We start from the raw sequence: 10,656 nt of genomic DNA on the forward strand, positions 1-10,656 counted from the left end.
ACTGCTGTTCCTGAAACCACGCCTTCTTTCTTTGCGTGCACATTTGGGCGGCATTATGCTAATATTTCCACATAGTGACCTAGATATGTGGGGGCGTGTTAGAACGAGCCGTTTTAGGTAGGTGTGGCTGACTCTTAACTTTTATAAAGAATATCTCTTTGAATTTGAGACTTTAGTCTTTGCAACTTTACAAATCTTCTTTATGCACCAAGAGCTTGTAACACTCCAAAGAGACTTGAAATCGCATCATATGACCCCTTTAAACTAGTGCTCTCAAACGATTAATCGCGATTAATCACATCCAAAATAAAACTTTTTGTTTACATAATATATGTTTGTGTACAGTGTATATTTATTATGTGTATATAAATACACACATGCACGTATATATTTAAGAAAAATATATGTTTATATATTAAATATATTTATATATAATAAATTATATGAATATAAATATATACATGTAAATATTTTTTAAATATATACTGAATGTGTGTGTATTTATATATACATAAGAAATATACACAGTACACACACATATATTACGTAAACAAAAACTTTTATTTTGGATGTGATTAATCATTTGACAGCACTAATTTAAACAGATCATAGGCCTGCTTGGTTTTAAGTTATAAAAAAACACAATATGTTTTTTCTGCTTATTGAAAACAGTTTTTATTGATTTTGCTGTTTTTCACACCTAGAATGATCACTGTAACCGTGAAATTGCTGACAATGACATGGAGGAAAAAATGGTTGTGATCACTTTAAGAGCTTTTTTTTCAGCTGATGAACAATAAAAACACTGACAGCCAATCAACATCCATTTGACTACTGACAGGCACTGGTGGTAAAATCCACTGAAATATAAAATATATGTGTGTGCAATAATGCCAAAAATAAAGAACCAATAATATAAATATCAGAATCTGAACAGTGTCACGTTACGCTGTTTAGGAAGCACGAGTAAACAAGAACTGTCTTTAATCAAGGAAACATAGGAGATAATCCACAATAAGAGCTGGCGCCAACACACATAGAGAACGAGTAGACCTGACAAACACAAACTGATCAGACTAGGACTTTTAAACACAGGGCAATCAGGGGAACACAGGTGACATCAATGGAACATAATCAAACTAAACGAGGACAGGAATATGACCAAATAAGGAAACACAGGAAGGACTACGGGGGGCAAAACAGGTCGAAAAGTCTGACATTTTGCCCCCTCCTGGAAGGTGCGTCCTCGCACCGTAGAACAACAGAGGGGGGGGGGATGGGTGGGAACTAAGGAGGAGGCTCAGGAGGAAGACGGAAACCCCGGGAGGGGACCGGCAGACAGAGACCAGGGAGGGGACGAAGGAGGGAGGAGCCAGGGAGGAGAAATTATGGGCCCGGAGCAGGAGGAGCCAAGCAGGACCTAGGCCACAGCCATAATGTCTACCCACAGTGGAGCCGACGGAGGGAGGAGCCATGGAGGAGTAATGGCAGCCGACTCCAGGTTTACAAGATGAAGGAATTGCTCAATTGAAGTGTGTTGCTCAGACATACGATGGGGCAGCAGTAATGAGTGGAGTAGCTGGAGGTGTTCAATCTCTTTTCAGGGAGAGGCACCCTGAGGCTATGTATGTTCATTGCTATGCCCATGTGTTGAACCTTGTCTTGTGCCACACCTGCAGAGGGATTACTGAGGTCACAGAGTTATTTAGCCTGCTGCAAAGTCTGTACTCATTTTTAGTTGCTCTCTGGTTAGCCACAACAAGTTTAAAGAAGTACAAACAAAATTGAGATTGCAACCATGTGAACTGGTGCAGCTGTCCAATACACGATGGGCCTGCCAGCTTCACACAGTGAATGCTGGGCTTTACAATTTGCCTGCCATCATTGAATGCCTGTCTGCCATCAACACGGCTACTGCAAAATCTGCAAATTCTCATTTGTGTATTTGTTGACTCTTTTCAAGGATCTCCTATCTGTAGTGGCCGGCCTGCATAAATACCTCCAAAAAGGGACCATTGACCTTCCCCAAGCAATGGCATACAAAGATGCTGTGTGTGCCTCCCTAAAACAAAAACGCAGTGATTCCACTGCTGCAGATATGTATGATAGAGCAAAGGCATTGTGTGAAATTATTCACATTATAATTGAGGAGAAACTTTCTGGGCTGAGATAGAAGACAAAAAGAATGGATGATGATTTTGTTGTTAAATCAGCTTGCGGTGCCCATAGGGGAATCAGCAAATGCCGAACAACTCAAAACAAAGTTATTATATCCATGTCTGGATAGAATGGTAACTGAATTGGAGAACCGTTTTTCTGCTGTAAATGCAACATTGCTTAAAGACATTCAGGCTTGTTGTCCAACATCTGAAAACATCCTGTCTGATCCACATTTGGCGGAACTTGCACACCACTACAACATTGATCTAAAGACAGAGGAAGTCATGGTAGCAAGGCACTTTTTGACACGTAAAAAGCAAGCTGGTGCTGCTCCACAGGACATGATTTCAGTGTATAACCTGTTGGATTCTGACATGTTTCCATCACTGAAATCTGTCATCCAGGTTGCCCTCACTGTACCTGTTAGCAGCTGTACGTGCGAGAGGTCTTTCAGTGCTCTTCGTCGTCTCCACACCCGGCTTAGGAGAACAATGTGTCAGTGCAGGCTCCATCAACTGGCAGTTATGGCAATCGAGAAAGATGTCATTGAGCAACTGGACCATGATAAAATTATCAGTAGTTTTGTTACTCTCAAGGAAAGAAGACACAGGTTGATGGTCCCCATGAAAAACCAGTAACTGGGCTACAAAAAGAAAAACTTTGTCCCTACTTCTCACAGGCTGCTTCAATTTTGCTTTATTTTAATTTTTTTAACTTTTGAAAGTGAATCACAGCACCCAGCCACCCAGTTTAATCCATTGTCCAGTCTCATAGCTATATTGTTTATATTGCAAATATGGATAGTCAGTGTAAGTTTAAAGTTATATGTTGTTATATGTTACATTTTTCTGTTTGTACTTGAACATAGAAAGAGGTGTGTACTAGAAATGCAAACAGTAAAATGTGTTTATACAGTAAACGTGTGTGTGTGTGTGTGTGTGATCAATTCAATTCAAGTTTATTTGTATAGCGCTTTTCACGATACAAATCTTTGCAAAGCAGCTTTACAAAAAATTAAGTTTCTACAATATATTTAGTAGTAGGTTTTCAGTGGTGACTGTCAAATGACGTAATCAAACAGATGATGAACACTATTAACAGCAATTATTATAAGATGCAATCAAACTTGTAGCAAAGTTTGGTAGTTCTGTATGTTGTTTCAGGGTTGGCATCATCTGAGGTCCTCTGAGGGGTTGGCATCATCTCTTCTCAGGTGTTCTGGATCCAATTCCTAGTTACCACGGGATGTCAATCAGAACCAAATAGAGACATAATTACTGTAGCTGCTATTCCAACCAAGCAAGAATGATTTGTTTACCCAAGCTAAAGAATATCAGGATTCAGGAAGACTTGTATTTGGCTTATTCAGTACTCAAATGTTATACCCATCTATGCAATACAGTGGAATACTGCAATAAGTTTAGTATTCCAACCTACCCTATTAGTCAAAGATTTATTTTATTTTATTTACTTATTTGTATGTTGTACTATTATACCCTCATTGGGGGCTGAGCCCCCCTTAAATGAAAATCCTACAATCGCCCCTGGTATCCAGTGTGCTTGTCTATCAGCATGCTAATATTCATGTTTACTGTACCATTTTGAAGTTATGGACCCATGAATTTGACATATGTCACAATACAGTTGATGAGCCATTGCATTGATATAGCCCAATTGGAGGCACAGCTGTATTTGAAAGTGCATTTACATTTTTTTTTATTGGTTTGGTACTAGTTTCACAAGGTGCACATTTTCAAAACTCTTAGTACAAAACTTTAAACTGATCACACGACTAGTCATTCTTTTAAAACCTGATCTCCTGATTTCATTGTAGTTGTGCATATTTTCATTCCACATAAACATTGTTTCAAAACACAAGATCATTGTGATATGTATTGAGAATATTTGAATTAATCACATAAACGCAACAGTATGATCTTCTTTCAAGTTAGTACTTTTAACAATCAGTTAATTCAAGAGCAAACAATGCAAGATTCATGTTTCAAATCCCCTTTGTTGCTGAAATAATTACAGTAATACAGGCAATAGCTGTCATGTTAGAAAATACACTTACATTACCTAACTTGCATATCTCACATAAAATCAATAATGTTTGTAAAAGTATTTATCCAGTGTGTTATCAAAAGGTGTGATGAAGGTATGACATGGCCATAAGGTTTTGTGCTAGAACAGAGTTTACTGTCAATGCAGTAAATGTCCTCACTGTGCCATATAACTGAATCTAGATTCTAGCTGAATTTTTCAGATGAAGGGTGTTATGTGCAGTCTTTACCATGGTAATGCGTCAATATACAGTATCACATGGCATAATGTCATGTAAAATGTTGTATTTGATGCCATCTGTCTCCCTTCTTCTGATACATCTCTGATCAATCTCTGATCAGTTCCTCTCCTTTGTGTCCTGCTGTATGTTCACAAATAGCAAAACAGAATATGGTTACAGTAAGTAGACACACACACACACGCACAGGGTTTCCTATCATTATGGTGACATTCCATAGGAGTAATGGGTTTTATGCTGTCTCCTCCTACAGAAACCCTACTCCTAAATACCCTTACGAAAATTACATTTTTTCTCATTGGACCCAAAAAAAGGACAATGATTTCAGATATTGCCATCTTTGTGGGGACATTTTGTTCCCATAAAATAGGGTTTACCTGAATCACACACACACACACACACACACACACACACCCTTACAAAATAGTGGTTATCATCTTAGATAAATCCCTTTTAGTGTAAAAATAATTCATTGCATTTGGTTATCCCTAAATTGCAATCATGTTCTATAGAAACTATATTTCAATCATGACAACTCTCTGAACATTTTAGCATGGTGATGGATATGACAATGTTAATATATTTGGTCTTGGCGGAACAGATCTGCTACGCTGCTGCTGTTGGTTATTGCTGTAGTTGTAGATTATTGCTGCTGCTGCAAGCAAGTACAGGAACTTGCTACTGCCAATGCATACGGCGATACGGTGCCATGAGTATTTAAGACATACTGCTGCTGCACAAATAGCATATAAAATAACCCCGTAGCAGATCTATACAGGTGGAGCTGGGGAAGGTGTAGGGTTTCAGAGAAACTCTGAAAGCGCACTGCAGGAATCTCAAGTGAATGCTAGCCAGCCATATAAATGCAAGGCAGCAAGCTCATTGGCTGCATATGCAGCATGAACCAATCAGTTTGTGCCAAGTCGTTTAACTCTCTGAGTATCATCAGTTACGTTAACACCCCCATCAGAATGCGCCATCTAGAGTTTAATGACTGAACTATATATATCTGTTGAATCTATATCTATAGATGCACCAAATGATTAACTGGTTAACCATTAAGATGAGTTAGATTCAATAATAGACAAATGTATTAAACTGAACGAGAAGTCATGCAAACAAAAAGTTTGATAGTAATAGCTTTATGAAAGGCAGTTACTGTGAATGAAACATTTATATAGATGAAACACTTATTTTGTGTAGTGAAAATTATATTTTGTGATTGTGTGTATTGTACGCATGGCCGCTTAGAACTTCCGTAATTTTGTGTAGTGAAAAGGATATTTTGTGATTGTGTGTATTGTACTAACACAATTGAAAATATGCTGAAATGTTTGAAAAAGTGCCCTTTTGATGATCTGTTGTGATATTAGTACTAAGAGTTTTGAAAATGTACCAATTGCTTGTGAAAATTGCGCCAAAGCAATAAAAAAAACTAAAGTTTCACTAGTGGCTTACCCCCGATCTTCTTGTCTATCGCCATGCTAATGTTTAGACATTTTTTTTACTGTATCATTTTAAGGGGACGGACCCATGAATCTGACACATGACAGTACAGTTTAATGTGCCATTACATTGACAGCCTAATTGGAGGCATGGATCCATGACTTCATGACGCCAAACACTAACACAGCCAAGTTTAAACTTCAGTATGCCTACTGTACACAACTGACAAAAAAAAAACGTATACAAACTTTTAAAATTATGAATTAACAAATCTTTACACTTAAAATTAAGATAAATGAGAGTTGGATAACATATCTAGTATTTATGTATATGTATTATGCCAACTGAGATTTGCTCTCTGAGAGTTCTGGCACTTTTATAATATAATTTATATATTTTTAAAAAATCGACTTAAATTTTGTCTTAATTGCACAAACAAAAGAAAGAACAGTTTTAACTAACTGGTCACAGATGATAATCCACTTTGTTGATTAGCAACTGTGTTTAACATTATTTAACAATCATACAGTGTATATCAAACAAAGTGTAACTGTAGTGTAAGACTGTTTACAGTCTGGTAATACAGCATAACATCTAGATCTAAATAATATCACATCAAGCCCCAGGGTAATCGCCGATGTCGTCATGTATGACATCACTGTGATGTTGATGCTGCTGTAGACAGTCATGAATGGTTTTAATGACTGTTTCTAGGCGACGATCTAAAGCGGAAAGATGTTGTTCAGTGAGGAGTGGGGCCACCACTGCAAGGGGGTCCTGAGACAAAGATGCACGCATGACATCACTCATCCGATACGACTGGAGAGATAGCAGGTGTAAACGAAGCAATGTGGAACGACGGACCCTGAAGGTAAGAACGAGGGAATAATAAGCAGATCACAAACACAACACTCTTAAATTGTTAGTTATGTTCACTCTACCTGCAGCACTGCACAAGAGGAGCCAATATAGATGGTTCATCATTAGAATGACGTCCAAACCTACAACATAGAAGAGCCATCATACTCATTCAAACTGAGTCAAACCAGAATATCATCAGAAAGCCTCTTTGACTATCGATTTTGAATACTCACGCTCTTCCATTGTCGAAGTGTATGAGAAATGTGTCATTGCCAAACTTCTCAAACGTTTCATAGTGGTGCCTGTCCATGTTACCTGAGGAGGGACAAAGATAAAACAAAGATTTAAAAATAAAAAGAGACCGATAACGAGTATTTTGATCATTTACATCAGGTCAATGAAAGTTAATGAGGTCTAAAGTTGATGTTTGGACTCCAATGACTTTCAAAAAAATATTCTTTTGTACACATTTTTTGAGTAAGTACTGTGGCACTTGGATATATAGGCCTACCATATTAAATTATTACCATATTAATGTAATGACATGCTACCAAGCTATTTTAAAGAATGTCATGGTTTTAGTCCAAAAACAGAATATTTCTATGGTCCACGTCAGAAAACCAAGTGTTCACCCTTGAGTCATCTGAACTGATTCATGACTCACTCATTAGAAAGTCCAGAATGCTCATGTCGATCAGATCCACCAATCGAGTGCCTCGGTCATAGGGAGGAGTCGTTTTTATGGAGTCACAGTAGTTGGAGTCCATCTCCCATCTGTTACAGAAATAATCATCGGTTACTTATGCTGGATTCTCCACTGCGAATCACACTCAATAAATATGTACAAAACAAGAAAGAAGAACCCACTTTGAAAGTCTAGATTGAGGACTTTCAGTCTATAGACACAAAACATTAAGAGATTTTTCCAAAACATATTCTTTTGTGTTCAATAGAAGTAAGGTCAAGATTGGAACTACATGAGGTTGAGTAATTTTGGGTGTACTATCTTTTTAAACAACACACTCTCCACCCACTGAGCCAGCTTGCTTCGGCTGTAGGACCGCCTCCAGGGACTCCTCCATGAGCGACGTGGTGCAAAACTCAGGTCTGGCAACATAGCAGCCATAGACCCCTCTATCTTGAGGGGACGGCCACAGATAGCATGCTCTGTGGAGCAGTAATAGGAACACTGGCCATAAAAACATGCATTCCCCACTGCAGAAAGAGAAAGACAGATGGTGACGTACAAGAATTCTGTTTGAGAGGAAGTGATGGAGGAAGATAAGAGCCAAGTGCAACAAACCTGGAGAAGTGAAAAATGTTGTGACCAGTTTATGGTCGGTGGTGATGTCTTTGATCTCTTTTATTACATTAACAAGCCTCCCAACCACTGGAGGCACCCTTCTGAAACCCAGTATCCTTATTGTGAGAGAGAGAAAGTGTTTTCATAATTATTTTTTATTTCATTTGAATTCATACTGATTAGCCAATTTATCATATGGCTATATATGTAATATACAGTCTGTGCTCTTACTTGTCCAGATGGAAGGCTGCGATCTCAGCATTGTGCCTCTCAAAGTCAGAAAAGTAATATAGATTCACATTGGTCTCCTCATGCCGTTCCTGTCTTAATTCGAAACAATTCTGATCATAATTTTAAGCAAAATCATCAAAATTCAGATCTTGAATTACATTAACATATTTGAGCCACTTCACTGTTCCCTTACAATGTAAAAACCATTCTGGCACTACATTTTCATTGTTTTTCAGTGTTTGACCATTGCACTCATTCTAAAGTGAAAAAATTAACTTTAAAAATGTGTCTCCAAATCTTGCATTTATTTGTTTTACTTTATTTGTTCATTGCACTGCATCTCACAGACAGTGGAGTAGAAAATCGCAAGGTCTTGCTAGCCATTTTATAAAAAAATGAACCTACCTGAGCATTGCGTTTTAGAACAGTGTTATTCACATGATGCTGCAAAAGACCCATGCAATAAATATGTGTCTAGCAGCTCAAGTTTTTACATATAAAAACAATCGTAGCACAGTGGAGTGCAAAAGCATATTCTGTGAGAATGACCCTTTAGTTCATAGTGTAAAGAGATCTAAAAATATGTGGTTTATAACCAGAACGTATTTATTATAGCACTGAAGGATAATGCTAATAAAGCAAATAAAAAATGTCTCTATCAAGCAGTAGGGCTGCACGATTAATCGCATGCGATTGTCATGCGTATCTTGTCAGTAAAGCCGGTTCTGTGATTAGTAGTAAATCTCCAGCACGTGCTTTCAGATGGAGCAGCATTTACTACACAGAGCCGTAGTTCACTGACAAGCTATGCAAAATCGCGTTCATAATCACAGACGATTTAATCGCACGATTATGAAATCGAATAAATCGTTCTGCGATTATGAAAGCTGTTTGCTTGGCTTGTCAGTGAACTACGGCTCTGTGTAGTAAATGCTGCTTCATCTGAAAGCACGTGAAAATACCACATTTAATTACATGTTTTTACTCCAAACTCACTTCATAACGTCAGTTGAGTGTTTGAAATAAATTTGGAGTGTCCGCATATTTGGAATTTCCGCGCGAGAGCGCCCTCTGGCCTTCGGATGGAGATTTACTGCTGATCACAGAACTGTGCTTCACTGAAAGATACAGATAACAATCGCAGCTTCTGCCTAATCGCGAATTATCGCCTTTGCGATTTAATTTCGATTAACTGTGCAGCCCTATCAAGCAGTCAATTGATGTTAGGGCTGCACGATAAACCTCATGCGATATTTAATGCACATCTTGTTAGTAAAGCCGGCTCTGTAATCAGCGGTAAATCTCCATCACGTGCGTGCTTTCACATGAAGCAGCATTTACTACACAGAGCCGTTGTTAAATATCGCATGCGATTTATCGTGCAGCCCTAATGGATGTACATACTCTTGTACATACACAAATTGAAAAATGTAACGATTTGTTGTACTAAGAGGCACATGGTGCTTGGGTCTCACTTCATGGGTTTGAAGAGCGCCTGTCCATAATTAGGAAATGACATCACCAACTTCAGCTGCGTCCCACCTGATTTTTGCACTGAAAAGCACAAAAGTTTACTTGTAACATTTGTTGTTATTGTGATTTTATGTCTGGTAATTGTGACTTTAGTTCTAACAAATGCATAGTTCTATGCTATCTTATTTATTCTCATCTTGACCTGGTCCAGCTGGTACTGCACGTACATGAGAATTTTGGGAAACACTTTACTTAAAGCTGCAGTCCGTAACTTTTAGCGCTCTAACGGTTAAACAGAACTGCGTGCGTCTTGCGGAAGAACATTGTAGCCGGAGCGACTTCTCTCTATTTATGTCTATGATGAATCACACAGGTACTGGGCTACTCCGCAGTGGTACCTACCCAAACCAGTCTAAATAGTCTGAATATAAACACTTATTATAGGTGTACCGTAGTGATTCAGCACAAGCCAAAAACACGGTTTCGAGTTATGGTGTAATCGCTTAATATATACATTTTTAACACAAAGTTACGGACTGCAGCTTTAAAGCCTGTATATATAATACAGTATAAAGTAGCTTTAAATGGGTAGTTCACCCAAAAATTAAAATTAGCCCATTATTTACTCACCCTCAAGCAATCCTAGGCGTATGACTTCCTACTTTCAGATGAATCCAATCGAAGTAATATTAAAAATCGTCTTTGATCTTCCAAGCTGTTTAATGTCAGCAGGTGTTGCAGTGCATCAGTCCAAAAGAAGTGAAATAAAGCGCGTCCATCCATAATAAAAAGTGCCTCACACGGAGGATGACGTAAGATGTCGGAGTTGCGCATGCGCCGGTGAGTCTCGTGGAAACCAACGTTTGTTTACAAGAGCAAA

General features: G+C 38.3%; 1 protein-coding gene across 1 annotated transcript; it reads right to left on the bottom strand.

Moving 5' to 3' along the window:
• Positions 1–3,377: 3,377 nt before the first annotated feature.
• fam20cl (family with sequence similarity 20 member C, like) lies at positions 3,378–9,854 on the bottom strand. The gene is made up of 9 exons (XM_016256604.1): positions 9,779–9,854; positions 8,304–8,396; positions 8,073–8,188; positions 7,777–7,984; positions 7,434–7,543; positions 7,003–7,084; positions 6,850–6,909; positions 6,508–6,773; positions 3,378–3,856 (listed from the first exon to the last, which is right to left on the bottom strand). Exons 1-8 carry the CDS (start codon positions 9,820–9,822, stop codon positions 6,524–6,526), a joined length of 963 nt encoding a protein of 320 aa, XP_016112090.1. The 5' UTR covers positions 9,823–9,854; the 3' UTR covers positions 3,378–3,856; positions 6,508–6,523.
• Positions 9,855–10,656: the final 802 nt, after the last annotated feature.

This window comes from Sinocyclocheilus grahami, unplaced genomic scaffold, assembly GCF_001515645.1.
Source record: "Sinocyclocheilus grahami isolate Dianchi unplaced genomic scaffold, SAMN03320097.WGS_v1.1 scaffold1449.1, whole genome shotgun sequence".
Classification (NCBI taxonomy): domain Eukaryota; kingdom Metazoa; phylum Chordata; class Actinopteri; order Cypriniformes; family Cyprinidae; genus Sinocyclocheilus; species Sinocyclocheilus grahami.

Excerpts from the sequence above, each read along its gene's own strand:
- fam20cl (XM_016256604.1), bottom strand. The coding sequence starts at position 9,822 with ATGTCATTTCCTAATTATGGACAGGCGCTCTTCAAACCCATGAA. Across the intron at positions 7,085-7,433 it reads CATTCTGGACTTTCTAATGA|GTAACATGGACAGGCACCAC; the intron begins GTGAGTCATGAA and ends GTCCCTCCTCAG. Across the intron at positions 6,910-7,002 it reads CACTTCGACAATGGAAGAGC|GTTTGGACGTCATTCTAATG; the intron begins GTGAGTATTCAA and ends TCTATGTTGTAG.